Consider the following 18016-nt stretch of genomic DNA (forward strand, 5'->3'; position numbering starts at 1 on the left):
TCTAGGAGAGAGGATAGTGTCATATGTTTGGTGTAGCAGTATATCTGCTTTTGGATTATGTAGCCAATGTAGCATTGCTTGTTAGTTAGCTGTGAATGAGTTAGTAGTAGCCATTGTGTAGCGACGTCACCCGCCCTGAAACCTACAAATACTGTCGCCCGCACCAAGAAACACCTTTGGATTGTCTGGGTCAGCGGTATTAAGGCTTCTTGAGTTGCGATGTTTTGGTGTGCAGAGTTTTGAGTTCATACACAGGTTGGGGCGGAAATTCTACCCTCTTGCAATTGCATGGTACTTAGAGGTGTGTGTGTGTGCTTGCGTGCATGCGTGCACGTGCGTGTGTTTACTACAGGGTTGGGGAGTAGCGGATTACATGTAATCCGTTAAATGTAAGGGATTACAAAAAATGGTAACTGTAATCCGTTATGTTACCAGCTAAAATATTGTAATCAGATTACCAATACTTTTGAAAAACTAAATGATTACTTCGAGGATGACTTTTAAATTCAGAAAGGATGTTTGCGTAAAAAAATATTTGACACCTCTGTTTTCTCAATGACATTCAAATAAGCATTGAAAAAAGGCTCAAGTTTAAGTTTGTTCCACCTGATCGAGTCTGACCACAAGTCAGAGAACACTATGATGACATAGGAAATGTGTTTGATGGATCGCGGGAAAAGAGCAGGAATAGGCTTTTGTAGGCTACTGTCCAAGCTAAATATTCCAATGGTGCGACTGCTGTCGGCATCCGAAAGATTATCCAACTTGAATAAACGGTTGGAGGTAAGGATGACAGTAGTGGTGTAGTTTACAGCGATACGGATATCACTTATTATTGATGTCTACATAACGTTGTGAATCACACTGCTGCTCTCTCATTTAGCTATTTGCGTGTTACGGATTGTGTTTGTTGTGGATGGCTGTTCATAAATCTAAATGTGTATTTGAACCCAATAATGGTTGTATTCAAGAAGTTTAAGCTGCCTATCAATCATTGTTTTTGAAACCAGTGGACATCCAGTGAATAATGCGATCTTCAAACAGCTGCATAGTGCGGATCCCAGCCTATGGAATAAAAGTGGAGCTTTTATAGCTCAATCTAATTCATGCTGATAAAAAAAAAAAAACATAGGCCTAGTGGACACATGCTCAAACTCACACACTTTTGAATAGACTTAAAGTGGTGATCTGTAGTTGCTACATCTATTTTTGGACTTATACATTATATAAAAAGTACCAGTCAAGAGTTTGGACACACCTACTCATTCAAGGGTTTTTCTTTATTTGTACTGTTTTCTACATTGTAGAATAATAGTGAAATAACTATGAAATAACACATAAGGAATCATGTAGTAACCAAAAAGAAGTAGCCACCCTTTGCCTTGATGACAGCTTTGCACACTCTTGGCAAAGCATGCCATTCCATGAGCGCAGCATTTATTTTTAACTCGAATCAATGAACCCAATCAGTCCTCCATGACAACAAAATCATAAAGAAAAGAGTAGGGTTGGCTAATAAATCCTTAGTTTTGGGGTTATGGTCAGGTAAAACAATTAGGCTAATCTATACTTCCATATTTCCAAGTCCTATTCTTGAAGATCAAGGGGTATAACATTTAGTGGAATGACTGGAATTTGGTTTTTTATGTAAATATATATTTTAATTGTATTATTATATGTAGTAGAAAGCAATGGGTTAGAAGAAGCCTACATAACCAACCCATAAAGTAAAACGTAACATCCATTTATGGCCAGTTATGTAATGCCTCTTAAGGGGAAAGTAATCTAAAAGTAACGGAATGTAATCAGATTACATTACTGAGTTTGGGTAATCCAAAAGTTACGTTACTCATTACAATTTTGGACAGGTAACTAGTAACGGATTACATTTAGAAAGTAACCTACCCAACCCTGGTTTACGGTCTCACTGCCTGTTTGCCTCCCCCTCCCTTCCTGGCTCATGGCTAACTAACTCTTCTTTACCCTCATGCTGGCTGGCTGGCTGTATAGACACATTCAGTAGTCCTGCTCTGTTGGATGCTATGCCCGCTGCCCCCGGGGGACCAGGAGAGGATCTGTTGGGTGGTACGCACACACACACACACTTTAACTTTAACCCAGTTGTAACACACCATAATCAATGTCCCGGTGAGCAGCTAATTAGTCGAATAAAGTGAGCTGGATTAGGGCTGTAGTAAAAGCCTGCAGGACTGTGGTTCTCCAGGAGAAGAGTTGGGAGCCCCTGCTCTAAGACATCCATCTGCCGTTTGTGATTCATACTGCACATACAGTATGTTAATATTGAATACCATGACACAATGTAACTTAAATCAATGGAATTGTAATCAATGGAAATGAAAATCATTATCACCGTATATAATACTCTCATTCAAATGGTTTCCCACTTCCAGGACTGATGTCTCCTAGCCTGGCTCCCACGGCAGCCCCTGCTCCTTTGGCCCCCGCTTTGGCCCCGGCCCTCGCCCCTACCCTGGCTCCTGTCTCAGCCCAGAATGACTTGCTGGAGGGTGGCTTCGACATCCTCGGCTCCCTACCCCCACTAATGCCCGCCACACCAGCAGCAGCAGACACAGTGCCGGCCGCAGCAGCACCCTCTGGTGGCTTTGATGCATCAGGTAGGGGACACAGTCGGCTCCATGAATATATTATCCTGAGAGAAGTGTGTGTGTGTGTGTGTGTGTGTGTGTGTGTGTGTGTGTGTGTGTGTGTGTGTGTGTGTGTGTGTGTGTGTGTGTGTGTGTGTGTGTGTGTGTGTGTGTGTGTGTGTGTGTGTGTGTGTGTGTGTGTGTTCTGCATGCATGACTGACGCTGCCACGCTCCACCTCCGCTGTCCCTATTATGTAACGCTGAGGGCTCAACGGTCACCACTGCTGACGGTTTAATTCCTCAACAGTCTCTCTCTCTCTCTCTCTCTCTCTCTCTCTCTCTCTCTCTCTCTCTCTCTCTCTCTCTCTCGTCTCACATGTGCACATGCCAATACTTACTACTGTGCTCCCCATCCTATTTCAACTCCTTCTTTCTCTATATGTTGGTCTCCCTCTACCTCCCTCCGTCCTCGTGTTCTCTCTCTCTGTCACATGCTACCTTTCCTCATTTCTCTCCTCACATCCTTTCTTTGTCCACCCCTTCAATCCCCTCCTCTTGTCCACTCTGCCCTTGTCTCTTTCTGCCATCCCCTCTCTCTCTCTCTCTGTCACTGCTGGGTCATTGCTTGCTGCTACTGCGTAATTGGTGAGTGCACAAGACTTTCTCCCGCTAGTGCTTTGCAGTATGTGCTGTTTTGAGACGTTCCCCATTTTTTTGAAATATTCCCTTTTTGCATGTTTCAATATGTAATGTATGTATTACTCCCATGTGTAACATTTGCCAGATTCTAGCTTCAATTCAACATAGTGCTCTTTGAAACTGCGATGCTGGCACTGTGGTGGTCTTAAACCACATTTAAACACAGTTATAGACTTGAATGTTCAGATTCTGTGGTAGTGAAGGCCTTCTATTAATTTCTCGTGGACAGACCACGTAAACATAAAAGATACCAAATTCCGCAAGATTTTTGTTCTGGGTTAACCGAGATTAGGTGCATTTTGTTTCTGCCCTGTTCGGTACATGCATTGCACACCAGAGTACTGCACTGAATGGATTTTGTTGTGGTGATGAATTGTATGGTGATGATTTCACATTTGCCCCGCTTTGTCAAGATTAGGGATTATAAAGGTTTTCATCCATGCTGTATGTCACTAACATCTTACTCCCCTTATTTCTACCCTTTCCCTCTAAGTGTTTGGTGGATTAGGGGACCTACTGATGCCAGCCTTAACACCCCAGTCCACTGGGGGCAGTGTGGGCAGCACTGGCAGTGGTGGGGTCAGTACCAAGGTGACACCCGCGGTCGGGGGTGGCATGACAGGCGCCACAGCTATTAAACGGCCATCCATCGGGGGCGACTTGGACTCCTCCCTGGCAAACCTGGTTGGAGGCATGTATTGATCACACCTGGACAGTCTTGATGGTTCTGATTACTGTTTTTCTGTCAGTTTAATAATGAGTTCTGAAATTATGTTTTCTTCTCTTGCAGATCTGGGGATTCAGAAAAAGTACGTACGGAGTTTCTCTGTGTTCGTGCTTGCGCGTGCGTGTGCATGTGCGTGTTCTCCTTTTCTTTGTGTGCTTCCTAAATAACAATCAAAGTCACGTGGTATCTGGTGTGTATTCCCAAACCTTCCAGCTAGCTGATGACAACTTTGGTGTTATGTGTGTCTCCTATAGGGACCATCAGTGGAATGAGAAGAAGCTGACAGGAGGATCTAACTGGACCCCCCAGGTAGCCCCTCCCAGCTGGGGCGCTCCTGGACCTATGATGGTAAAAGCCTCCACAAGCCTCCCAATATTAGCAAAGAACCATTATTGGGACATTTATTATTGAAATCAAATCAAAGTTTATTGGTCATGTGCACAGGATACAGGTTGTAAATTGTACAGTGAAATGCTTACTTGCAAGCTCTCCTCAACAGTACAATCAATACACATTTATTTAAAAAAAAAAAAGTTTGAAAAATAGTCATGTTTAGAAATATACACAATAAGAATATACAGTGTAGACTATGAAATGTGCTAGAGTAGTGATATGGTTGAGCAGCTTAGATAAATAGTAGCAGCAATGGTACACGGGTTTGTGCGTGTGTGCGTGTGTGTGCGTGCGTATGAGGTGTATGTGTGTGTGCGTGCGAGGTGTGTGTGTAAGGGTGGGTGAGTGAGTGAAAGTCTCTTAGGTGCAGCTGTGAAGAGAGTCAGTCTCCAGTGATGGACTGGGCAGTCTTCACCACACTCTGTAGAGCCTGGAGAGTGTAGCATTTTGGTATATTGGAAAATGATTGTTCAGGAATGGAAATGATGTTCTATGTCATAGAGCTGTGAACTGTTTATGTCTTGATTTCCTGTTTCTAGGGTGGCCCCGCCCCTGGAGCCCCCGGTGCCCCTGGAGTCATCCCTCCGCCCATGGGAGCACATCCTGCCTTTGGCATGGTGAGATACTGGACTGGATGCCCAGAAACCAACATGGACAGCTATACTTATAAATGAGCTCAGTGTTCTTATTCAAGACAGGATGTAGTTATTGGTCAATTCCATTAATAACCCCTTCCATCTCTGTCCAGGCCTCAGCAGCTGGATCTGGAGTTCCCATGATGCCTTCCATGATGATGGGACAGCCAATGATGGGTCAACCCATGAGACCACCCCTGCCAGGAGCTGCAGCACCAGGGGCACCGGTAACACACATGCATGCACACACACACACACACACACACACACACGCACGCACACAGATACACACTCACATTCATTCTCAGATACATTTTTTCCACACCCTCAAACACATCCAGTACACAGTAGATTGCACATAAGTATACAGAATCACCTGTTACTCCTTCAGTAATAAACTTATTTAAAGGGGAAATATACTCATATATTCTTCATTAGTCCACTTTTGATACAGTCCCATAAAATGATGCATGTCAACGTTCATGTTTTCAAGATATATTGCTTTTGGTCTCCTGATGACCAAAATCAAAGTGCAAAACATCATCATAAGACTTTTCTACAAAATAAACACAGGCTTGATATTAGGAAAGATATGAGGCTTGTATGTGCAAAATAAATATATTTTAAAGGCAATGTTTTTGAAGTGGTACTCAATTTGTTTTTTTGTTTTTCAGCTGTCTCCAGGACCTGCTGCCACCCAGAGCAAAAAGCCCAAGGACCCACTGGCAGACCTCAACCTCAAGGACTTAATGTAATCCCCCAGCCCAGGTGTGTGCTCAGCACTTTCAGCTGTCATCTTGGTGTAATGCTTGTCTTGCCTGGTCTCAGATCAGTTTGTGTGGTTTTGACAACTTTTGATCATTGTCATGCCAATGACTACAGGACTACAGCACAAAGAGATCTGGGACCAGGCTAATGCTAGTCATGTGTCAGTGGTCAAACTTAGGGTATGTTTCTCTCCTTATTGTCTTCCAGCTCTTGTTTTTCTGGAGCTGGGCCCTCTGGCCGCCTGTACTATTTAGGCGTTCTGTACAACCTGGGACACCAGAGACCCTCCTCAGCTACTCACCCATAGGAGACCCCCTTCCTCCACCCCATCCCAGCCCCTGTGTAATGTTGTAGCACAAACTGTGAAAGTGAAACCTTAGTGAGAAAAAAACAAGTGTGTGCTTAACTGGATGTAACCTTTTGTCTAAACAAAACCACACAAAACATACAAAAACGAGCGGAAGCTGAAGGCGTATGTGCTGTATGTATTTCGATACTTTTTTCCAGTAGTGTTGGCGTGTTGAGTTGAATGATGGATGCGTGTTTGTTTGATGCCCTCAGCTCCACCTTCGGCCCTGCACTGGCCTTCTGATCACTCAAGAGAGGAGGGGGTTCCACCCTGCCTCACCCTGATTGGATAAGAGGGGTAAGCAAAGCAGCCCCGTCATTTTTGGATGAAACGTGCAATGTGTCGTTCGCAGAAGTTCTTCTTCGCTGTTGTATATACATTACACTGGCAAATCTTTAAGGATTCTGTCTCTACTCTGTATGTCTGTGGAAGAGCATATTGATGTGAATCTGATATCAAATTGTAAGAAGTCATGTGACCATTGTCTTATTTCCCGTCATGAACGTATTTAGAAACAAATATGATATGAATATATGATTAATATGAATAAGCAACATGTATGGGCTCCTGAATCCTAAATGACCATCCAATGATTTTTTATTATGATGTTCAGTATATTTATTCGTTTTTTTGTCAACGCTTATTATTATTTATTTTATTTTATTTTTTTTAGATTTTACGCATCATGTCCAACATTATTTGTATTTTCGCTCTCTGTTGACATTGTTTGTGAATCTGCTGTAAAACATTGTCGGATATTTTTTATCAACAGATCGTATCTTATCGCTTATTTACAGAGAAAATGTGTTTTCCTATTCAAGATAAAGGTCAAAGAGTGCATATCAGGAGCCAGATGTTGCCAGTACCTCATATCTCAATACAGAGGGGAACAGTCTTTGGTTAAACCACTAAAACAAGTTAGTCTACTTCCTGGTATCACCGGCACTCTCCCTGTGGACCTATCACTGTCCTCCTCATCAGTGGTCTGTTGTTTGATTTTCATATTTGCTCGTACTTTATTATTATCATTTTTACTATAACTAGACCACGGTTAGGTACTGGATATGGTAGTGTTATTTTTGTATTTGAGAAGAAACAAACATCTTTATCTCCCTATTCCTCCACCCCAGATTTTGTTACATAGTTCTGGTCCGTTTCCTCCCCCATTGTTAATGAATCAGTAGTATTGTACATGGTAGCATGGGCGGAGAGGAGAGCCTGTGTATATGCCCAGTCAAAAGAGGACACTGTTGAACAGTGTGGCTTCCATGTATATCTAGGCAGCTGTTTAGAACCAGTGAAACCAGTCCTGTGCTGTACAGCCCCAGATATAACAGATACATTGTTGCGTCATTGCAAGACTGTTTCGACAATTGTTGTGGGAAAAAATATGGATTAGAAAAATGGGAAAACATGCTTTTTTTCATTATTGAGTTACATTTTTATATGTTATTATTATTATTTACTATGCCCCTCCCCAGTGCATGTAAGCCCTTTGAGATGCAATAAACTCAATGATGGAAAGAATCGCCCGTTAATGATCGCCAATCTTTTTCTCATGTTGATAGATCAGATCATGGACGCATTGCATTTTTAATCTGGTGCACTAAATGTCATGACATCAATAGGGCTAACTTGGGTTGTGTTCATTAGGGCGCACAACTGAAAACATTTTAAAATGTAAATGACTGTTTCTTATTGGACAGGTCCAAGTAGTCCCTCCATGTTTCAGTCCGTTTTCTTCCATTTGGTACCTAATGATCATGACCCTGGCTACAGGCATAGATGTGTCATAGATACATACATCACTTCTCCTCACGGTAAACAAACATACACATACAAGTTGTAATCTTGGTTTATTTGTTGTTTTTTCAATCATGGTGAAATGTTATTAATTTAATGTATTTTGTCATCAATGGCAAACTCGTATAAATTGTGGCACATAATAAACAAGATTCATCAACATGAACCCTAAAGAATGATGATTGTTTTCATCAAATAACGTTATGGCATTTGTTGTCACCACTACCCTTCAAATTACATGAATCTAATGGGAATAATTAATGTTTTTAATCTGAAAGCTCTGTTACATCAAACCCACTGTGTAGGCTCATATTAAATACATAGTTACAGTACTAGGCTATCAAAAGTATATTCCGATAGGTCTCCCCAAAGTGTACAATTTCATATTAATTAAATTAGCACCAAGTCTCTGGATAAGCACCATAATTTTTATGTGCATGGCAATGAAACCACATTTTAATGCACTGCTAGAGTAAAAAAAGAACGAACGGTCGGACTGAAAACAATCATGTTTTATCCAGGATCCCTCTGGAACCTTTCACTATTTAGTCATAGAAACATACTCTTATAAGAAAAGGTAGTTGTACAAAAAGGGACATTACAGAAAACTCAAAGAGCTAGATATACACTCTTTTAAACACCAGCACGTTGATTTAGAAAATATTTAGAAAAAAGACAGTTACAACCTCTTAATATACTCAAATGTTAATTTCTCCCGAAAAAAATGTAGCTTTTTTCTGGGTCGTTCACCAAAGCCAATGCAAACTTTCTTGTTCCTTTTGCTAGTAAAGGGTACACATTTGAAAATGTTAACGTCTCTGCGTTCATTTAACCTGCCTGGAATATATGAAATAACAGGCATCGCTCCCCTGAAACAGCTGAATATACAACATTTTATCAAAATTGGTCAAACCTAAATATCTGTCAAAATATTCCTGTTGGCATAAACACAGGACCTGTCAATATATAATCATGATATTCATAAATTTCTAAAATGTTTGCTTTTTAATAATTAAATAAATTAGACAAGGCAGAACAGCCATAGTTCTCTTTGATCTGTTGACGAGTTCCTGTAATCAACAACAGTAAGTCTGTATGGCCGCTTGTGTGCGATGAATGCTGTGATGAGGCAATCTGTGCCAGTTGCCAGTGGGAAGCACAGGAGGTAAAAGAGAAGAAGACAGAGGAGAGGCAGTCGGGCAGGCCCCTGGTTCGTTGGTGATGGAGGGAGGAGGGTGGAGGGGTGTTGTGGCATGTTGTGTGTCCCTCAGGCGTCCCGGCACTCGCTGGAGTCCCCATGGACCCAGTAACAGATCTGGGCATACTTGAGTGGCGTAATCCTCACCGCCACATTGTAATCCTGCTGCGCCCCATTGCCGTTGACATCCACCCACTGATGGCCCGAAAACACCCCGATGATCTTCCTCTTCCATTTCTTCTTGCCGGGCTCTTTGAGGCGGATGTAGACCCCAGAGCCGCTGGAGCCGGGCTTGGCATCACAGTACTGATACAGCAGGTCTTTGGACTCCTCCGACACCGAGCAGAAGCGGTACACCAAGTTGCCGGGCCGGTCGTCGTCAAAGCCTGAGAAGTGGATTCGGCCGGCGGGCAGCTTCTTGACCGATGGGATAACGCCCAGGTCCATGTGCTTGACCTTCTGGGCCTTCTTCAGCTCCAGCACGGCATAGTCGTAGTCAGCCGCCACACCGTCCGATGCCCCGCCTTTGAACCAGCCTTTAGGGACCTGGGTCTGCTTCACTCTGGTCCACCGGAAGGATGGCTTCTCGACCTCTGCGCTGCGACGACTGCGGCTCTTTCTGTCTTTCCCTTTCCTTCCTTTCCTCTCATTCCCTCCATCTTTCACTTCTTTCTCTTCCTTGTCTTCTCCTTTCCTCCTCTTGCCTTTACCCCGTCCTCTCTTCCCTTTCCCTCGCCGGGATTTCTCCTTGAGGACACCCACGCGTAGCGTCTGTGCTCCGCTCACGTAGTCCTGTCCGTCGTGGATGCAGTGGGCGGCCGTCAGGACGTGTTTGGGAGATAACAGGACACCAGAGCAGCCCGTGGAGATCTTGACTGAGGTGGAGAAGGGGTACTTAGTGGAGAACTGCTTGTCAGCGATGCTGAAGCGGGTGTCTGTGCCGTAGACCTCCCGTCTGCGGCGTGACTTGGAGGAAGAGGAGGAGTTCCCAGCAGGCCAAGCGTTGACCTCGTCGAGGCCCTGCACAGACACAGAGGTCAGGGTGCGCGTTCCGTTCTCGTACACTGTCTCATAGGACAGGAACTCCTCTAGGTCAGCCAGAGAGGGGTCGGGGAGGCGACGCTGGCACTCAATCCCACAGGTCCCGTTCAGCTCTCCCTGAGGTTTGGCCGTGAAGCCAGGGCTGCTAAGGGCCACCGTCCTCCTGTTCCTCACCAGTGGCACCTTCCACTGCGGCCAGGTATACTCGTCATCTCCTCCTGTGGCCTCATGGGCTTCCACAGCCACCACCACGGCCAGCGACGTCACTGAGAGCAGGAGACACAGGGGTACGGGGACCATTGCACAGATGGGCCTGGCTCTGGAGGGGAGAGGAGAGAAAGACACTATAAGGGATGGTGGAGAACGCTGAGGTGCAAATACAGTGTGCTGTCAATGCTTTGTCAACATGCATTAAGGGCTTTTTAAATGGTTTCATATGTCTCTATTGAATAGAATAGATTGAATAGAATATGTGGTTGTTACAGAAACCACTGTTGGCAATTTATAGTTTGAGGCATCCATCTGTTGTTGGTCAAACTTTTCAGCTGGGATGAGATGGAATTTCATTTGGAGGGTATTTTTTATAAGTCTGACTCTGAATAGAAACATACTCAGACAAAGATAAATGAGGTCAAATCCCCCCCTTCCCAAAAATACATCCAGCACCAGCGTGCCACATCCACAGGAGGGCAATGTAACCCAGAAAAATGAACGTCTCACAGTTGCCAAATTCAGAGCACTGAGAAGAAGCAAAGCTGTCAAGAAAGTGGGCCGTGTCTGTGGCTAACAAAAGACACAAGAGCACTCCTTGTTTACTAGCACAGTTTTTTTTTTCATGGACACAACCATCTTCAAAATGCTCATATCAACAAAAAGAAGGGGTAGCAGCATCTTCATATAGAAACGATTAAATATAACCAACAGAATAACCAACAGTCTCTCAAGAAATCATAGCATTTCATTGAGTTAACATAGGAGCTGTGTGGTTGAGAGGAGATTTATGGAGCCTGAGGCTGAGTGGAGGCTGTGGCCAATGAGGAAGAGAGGAGGAGGAGAGGACCATCCCAGGGGCTCTGACTGTACTGAGATGGTGGCTTGGAGCTTAGCCACATGGTTAGCCTTTAGCTGTCAGTAATGACCATATCTGGTTTCTCTCTGAGTCTATGCTGCTCTCTGCTTCATTCCGCCCACAGTTTGAAGACGTAGGCCGACATGACATCACACAAGATGAGAGTTAAACTGTGGCCAAACTGGGCTGATAGCTGTGGAGGAAATTTGAATTCAGGGCATTTTATTCATTCAACAGACCATCACTTCACTACTGAGCAGAGAAATAGCCCTTTGTCAGCAGTTGCGTAGACGTAGCTCAACCGCAATTCTATACAGAGAATAGAACAGGGGAAGTCATTTGAGCTACAGTGCATTTCATGAAGGGGCCTAAGCAGCAGTGCTGTAGTGAAGTAGTGCAGTAGTACAAATCCAACAACCATTTCAAACAATGGTGCGGTGGGATAGAGGTAAAGTGAGAAAAAACCCTGATGTGATTACAGTACATTCATCCAGCCTGTTTGAAGAGCCTAAATAGCCTTTGGCATACTGGCTAACATCTGACCTTCCAGCTGGAGGCCGAGCCTGTGAGGGAGGGGCGAGCGTTGGTGGCCAGGTGTCTTCCTTGCATTCCCATTCAATCAGATGCTAGGCAGTGTGAAAGTGAAAAGCTGCCAGGCGTTGCACGGTGGATGGATGAAGAAGACGGATGGTAGGAAATAATCCCATCAAAGGATGTGCTGTTGCATCACCATTGTACCCTGATGAAGACAGCTTGCCTGTCGAAACGTTGGTAAATTAAATAGTTTTGCATCTGAGCTCCTAGAGTGTGCGGCTCTCCTTTATTTTTAAGTTTTCTACTCCGCTAGCCAGCACCTCGCGTAAATAGGTGTGCGTTTCTTTTTCTTCTAGATTGTTCTGTTGCATCACCAACCATCGGTTACAGGGGACCAGGCCAGTTTGGCATTATCCTACCACACATCACAGGGGAGTTATCCTTCTTCCACCTCATGTAGCAAACCATATGCCCTGCCTATTTCAGACAAGGTATATGTCTACTGTAAGGGCAAAGGTCACACATGACCTATCCCAGAATAGCATGTATAATGCCATGTTATGTAATCTTAATGCAGTTCTGTCAATGGTAGGTCTTGACACCTGAGTATTCTGATTTAATGGCCTCAGTTTTTGTCTACAAATCAAATCGCTCAACTGTGGATGGGATAGCCATGTACACAACGCCATACATCTTCAAACCAACCTTACCCTGAAATAAAACAAGGTAGAATATAAAACATGACATTAGAATGACTCAATGCATTAGAAATGTGATGTCAGGAATTTGACCCAGGTTTCTGGCCAACAAGACACATTTTCCCAGACCAAGAAATAGCACAAATTCAACAGAAACGTGAAATTACTGAGGATAGAGTGGAAACTGATATGTTGCCAGTATAATTTTCTGTTAAAGAAGGCCTGCATTTAACTGAGTGATTTTCCATTACAGTATAATCTCTCAAACGGCATCACATACACCATTTTCCACTCCAGCGTGTGCTTTGAAAAAATCCCACACAATTTCTCTCGCGCGCTCCTTCATTTTTTTGTTCATAAATCGGATTTTTATGGGAAAATATCCTCTAAAATCAAAGTAGAAAAATGTCGATACAATAAAAATCACTGCAAGCAAGGGTGTCCTCTTGGTCCTAAAGTAGCACTAACTTCAGTAATTGTGATGCAAATATGTTTTTGCTAATAACTTTAGACTCACACAACCTATCTTGCAAAGGGAAAATTAGATCAACTATTGGTTATCAATAAAGCCATGAGTTGTCGATTAATATAAAAATCCATAATAACCTCACAAAATAGGTTTCTAATCTCAAGGTTAAATAAATGATGTGCATTATAAATAATTGTTTTATGTTACTATATATAAATCTTTTATTTTTAAGAACTCTATGGGGAAAAAAATATATATAAGAAGATTGTAGCCTAAAAACGAAACAAGAATAAAATAAAATTTGTTAATTAATTAACCTAACACATTTTCATGTAAAAAACGAACTGTCACGTATTCCATATTGTTGTCTCAATGACTAATTAGATAGTAAAAAAAATACTTTAACGAATGACAAACAGATAAAAATCATAATCCAAAACAATATTAGCCTTGTACTGAATAGAATAAAATGAAAATTCAAATCAATATATAATTTTGCAATATCACCATTACCAAACCAGACCACCAGAAATCAAGAAAATAGATCAAAACCCGTATTTTGAAAAGAATGAAGTGAGAGCCCCATTGTCCAAGTGGCTCCATCAACAAAATAAACAAAAGGCTCTGAAACTCCATACCTGCTTTCATTCGATTGATTGATATGACAATTCCGCAAATCTGTTTTTTATTTCCAGAAAGAAACTGCTATTGCATCTAAGACGTCTTCTTATCAGCGGACGAAAGTCCCCTTCTCCTCATCGCATTTGCACCAAAGAGGCTGAGAGAAAGTCGCAGCAGCCAGAGCCCTCCGTGCGGGCTGCGCTTGATGCTGAGAGAGGGAGGAGGGAAGAAAGGTCTGAAAAATATTTTTTCACTTGCGACAAAGCTGTTTACATAGGCCTACATGGGAGTGACCAGCCGGTTCAGCTAAAAAGGCTGGATTGATTGATTGAATGAGTGAGTATTTGTCAGTCTATGCAACCCAACAGTCCTATGTGGTCGTCAATGGCATGGTGCGCTCATGAGATGCTGTTGCGCCCTATGAAATACATATTACATTTCAGTGTCATTTTGTGCGCTTTATTCAATGGAGCTTTCATTCGACCGGGGACTGCAATTAGTTCCAGGGAGCCCACAATGGTCCTCGCAGACTGTTTTCATTGTCGCCCGTCTGAACTTCCACATCTGCTGCACTTGTCTCTGTGCTCGATGAAGTGGTAAACACACTGGCAGGGGGTCTTTGCGCTGTATGCACCCATGCGGTGACAGAGAGCACTATTCAGGAAAACATGCCTAGAATAGTGAAGCTAACTGTCCAACGCGATGTAGAGCAAATTAATGGATGCTCATTTCCAGTTTTATAGGGAGGATGTGCTTCACTTGGATCTGCGTCTGTCCACACATGCATCATGTGTAAAGATAAAGGGAACTACCCACACTAATCAGAGGAGGCTGGTTGGAGGAGCTATATGAAGATAGGCTCATTGTAAAGACTGGAATGGAATAAATGGAAAGGTAACAATCACATCAAACATATGGAAACCACATGTTTGACTCCATTAAATTAATTCCATTCCAGTCATTACAATGAGGCGTCCTCCTCTAGCTCCTCCCACCAGCCTCCTCTGCCACACTTGAATATCCATGTACTGTAAAAAAAAAAGCCAATTTAACCAATTGCTTAATCAGCGTTATTCTGTGAGTTGGGTGGACTTCAGAAGGACAAGAAATTGAGCTGAAGTGTGAACATTTGTTCACTCAACAAACTTTGCTCACAGTAATCTGAATGTATGAAAACTTGTTGAGTGGAATTACAAATTCATGTTTGGAAGAGAACACTGTAGGGGAGAGTGGGGTAAGCTGAGCCAAAGTGTTAGTTCAGCCACCCCTTGTTTCCAGGAAACAACACACAAAATGAATCATATGACCAAATATTTAGGAAGAGGTCATCATTTCACGGAGTCTGTGAAGGAAGAAAACACATGGAATAAGTGGCAAGCAAGTTAGCTCCAAAAAAAACCCTGATTTTCACAGAGTCAAAAACCTTTGCCCACGACTGCCTCGTGAAATACAAACCCGACACAATTTTTTAATGTTTAGAAACTTCAATAATCATCGCTTGTGATACGGCTTTCGAAACGTATGTCCCTTGTCTTTCATCAGAGAGAAAGAAGAAAAAAGATACACTTACTGAGGCAGTTTTGCACAGATCCACAAGGCTATGGGTGCCTCCATCTGATGAAACTACACTTCTGCTACACTTCCTGAGTTAGGCTTCCACACAGGTGTTCAGAGCATGTTAGATAGTTAATTAGCACAGGTGGTTGCCTCTTGTCTTCTGTCGGTTTTCCAGTAACAAGCGATGTAACAGAGATATTGCCTTGTGGTAACCCTAACCCTAACCCTATCAAGTTGTGTATCAATTTAACCTTTTGTTTTTTGAAAATGACTTCACGCTGATTATAAAATATAAGGTTGTTATGCTTCCAAAACCGTACTGCAAGCGATGCATGTTAATGTTCAGACCAAGCGTCAGGATCCTAACAATTCTCCCCCTACAGAAAAAGCCTTCGTCCAATTACTCTTATGTATAATGTAATGGAACTAAGAGTCATGATCAAGGGCTAGATGTTATCTGGAGGCATGGCTACTGAGCATGCGAGAGCAACCTGGATAGGGCTGGAAAGTTCCAGAAACCATGCAATGGCAGCCTGCTAATAACAGTAGAATATAATGCTACATAAGTCACTGCTGTAGAATCTGATAGACTACAATTGGATTCAAATAATGCATTTTTGTTGTTTAATCTGTATTACACCAAGGACTGCATGCTGTGTCCAGAGGTAGCAGAGGAAGTTCAGAGACTGTTTAGGGAATGCTCCTAACCACTGCCAAGATGTGGTGACTTTTCATTCGCTTTTCAGCAGCCATGGCATCACCCAGGTGGGTGATATAATCTTGGCAATAGAGGACCAGTACCTGAGGAGTGGCTCCAATGACGTGACTGGCTATTCAGAGAAGCAGGTGTGGTGCATTGTTGAAGAGCCCAAAATGTGTTGATGGTTTCCAGCCCAGACTGTCTCAACTTCATCCTAAGCCGACTGAGACATTCAATCTCCATCATTTAAAATGGGCTCCCTTAGTGGCGCAGCAGTCTCAGTCCAAGAGGTGTCACATCCAGCCGTGATTGGGAGTCCCATAGGGCGGTGCACAATTGACCCAGCGTTGTCCGGGTTTGGCCGGGGTAGGCCGCCCTTGTAAGTAAGAATTTGTTCTTAACTGACTTGCCTAGTTAAATAAAACATGGTTGTTCGTTGTTTTAAATTTGATGCACTTTGAGATTCTATGAAAAGCACAAAACAAGTTAAGAAATGTAGTAATTGTTATTATATCTGTAACCCACGTATGCCTAGTATGTTAAGTCTACTACAGAATGTAGCCTAGGCCTACTATGTTATGTTTGTACATTTTTTAAGCCATTTATTTACATTGGACCACAAAGGAAACACATTTTCAAACTTTCTTGTGTCATCCTCAAGGATTTTAAATGTATTATCCACGTGTGGTTATATTGTGTTTTAAATGATATAATAAACCCATCTAAACTCTGCAAAAAAAGAAACGTCTTCTCACTGTCAACTTCGTTTATTTTCAGCAAACTTAACATGTGTAAATATTTGTATGAACATAACACGATTCAACAACTGAGACATAAACTGAACAAGTTCCACAGACATGTGACTAACAGAAATGGAATAATGTGTCCCTGAACAAAGGAGGGGTCAAAATCAAAAGTAACAGTCAGTATCTGGTGTGGCCACCAGCTGCATTAAGTACTGCAGTGCATCTCCTCCTCATGGACTACACCAGATTTGCCAGTTCTTGCTGTGAGATGTAACCCCACTCTTCCACCAAGACACCTGCAAGTTCCCGGACATTTCTGGGGGAATGGCCCTAGCCCTCACCCTTCGATCCAACAGGTCAAAGATGTGCTCAATGGGATTGAGATCCGGGCTCTTCGCTGGCCATGGCAGAACACTGACATGTTGTCATCATGTTGTCATCCTGTACCTGTTCCACAGGTGTGATGTTCGGATGTACCGATCCTGTGCAGGTATGGTTACACGTGGTCTGTTACTGCGAGGATGATCAGCTGTCTGTCATGTCTCCCTGTAGCGCTGTCTTAGGCGTCTCACAGTACGGACATTGCAATTTATTGCCCTGGCCACATCTGCAGTCCTCATGCCTCCTTGAAGCATGGCTAAGGCACGTTCACGCAGATGAGCAGGGACCCTGGCATCTATCTTTTGGTGTTTTTCAGAGTCATTAGAAAGGCCTCTTTAGTGTCCTAAGTTTTCATAACAGTGACCTTAATTGCCCACCGTCTGTAAGCTGTTAACGACCGTTCCACAGGTGCATGTTCATTAATTGTTTATGGTTCATTGAACAAGCATGGGAAACATTGTTTAAACCCTTTACAATGAAGATCTGTAAAGTTATTTGGATTTTTACTAATTATCTTTGAAATACAGGGTCCTGAAAAAAGGGACGTTTCTTTTTTTGCTAAGTTTATATGCCATCACAATGTGACTTGCAAGCTTGATGTGACCAGTAAATCCGGAGTTTCAGACCACTGCGTTAGGGTGCAACTGGGCCCTCAAAGAAATGACCTGTGATATATGTAATGTAATGTCATAAAGAGTTTAATTTTACACTGGGAAATATGCAAATACGGAAGAATACATTCTCAAGTTGAAATGTATGTTCACTGAAGCAAATTCAAAGTGAACATACAATTCAACTTGAGAATGTTTATGGTTCAGCTACAACTGAAGTCGGAAGTTTACATACACTTAGGTTGGAGTCATTAAAACTCGTTTTTCAACCACTCCACAAATTTCTTGTTAACAAACTATAGTTTTGGCAAGTCGGTTAGGACATCTACTTTGTGCATGACACATGTCATTTTTACAACAATTGATTACAGACAGATTATTTCACTTATAATTCACTGTATCACAATTCC

The 18016-nt window shown here is 42.7% G+C and overlaps 2 protein-coding genes across 9 annotated transcripts in view; one reads left to right on the forward strand and one right to left on the reverse strand.

The window, feature by feature from the left end:
• LOC129857789 (clathrin coat assembly protein AP180-like) overlaps nt 1–8689 on the forward strand; it is a 64028-nt gene extending 55339 nt beyond the window's left edge. For 5 of the 7 annotated variants that reach the window (XM_055926362.1, XM_055926356.1, XM_055926359.1 and 2 more), the window contains 9 exons: nt 2011–2085; nt 2412–2636; nt 3800–3997; nt 4097–4115; nt 4288–4381; nt 4966–5043; nt 5175–5288; nt 5736–5829; nt 6037–8689. In XM_055926362.1, coding sequence (XP_055782337.1) covers nt 2011–2085; nt 2412–2636; nt 3800–3997; nt 4097–4115; nt 4288–4381; nt 4966–5043; nt 5175–5288; nt 5736–5816 — 884 coding nt within the window. In that variant the 3' untranslated portion in view covers nt 5817–5829; nt 6037–8689. The remainder of the gene's footprint in view (nt 1–2010; nt 2086–2411; nt 2637–3799; nt 3998–4096; nt 4116–4287; nt 4382–4965; nt 5044–5174; nt 5289–5735; nt 5830–6036) is intronic. The other 2 variants (XM_055926357.1, XM_055926360.1) reach the window with 2 other exon arrangements.
• The window catches only part of LOC129857791 (inactive serine protease 35-like), a 48198-nt gene continuing 38199 nt past the window's right edge, over nt 8018–18016 (reverse strand). The window contains exons 1-2 of one of the 2 annotated variants that reach the window (XM_055926365.1): nt 13629–14041; nt 8018–10539 (exon numbers count right to left, since the gene is read on the reverse strand). In XM_055926365.1, coding sequence (XP_055782340.1) covers nt 9249–10520 — 1272 coding nt within the window. In that variant the 5' untranslated portion in view covers nt 10521–10539; nt 13629–14041 and the 3' untranslated portion in view covers nt 8018–9248. Of the gene's footprint in view, nt 10540–13628; nt 14042–18016 lie in introns of those variants that run through there. The other variant, XM_055926364.1, reaches the window with a different exon arrangement.

Source organism: Salvelinus fontinalis, chromosome 6, assembly GCF_029448725.1.
Source record: "Salvelinus fontinalis isolate EN_2023a chromosome 6, ASM2944872v1, whole genome shotgun sequence".
Classification (NCBI taxonomy): Eukaryota; Metazoa; Chordata; class Actinopteri; order Salmoniformes; family Salmonidae; genus Salvelinus; species Salvelinus fontinalis.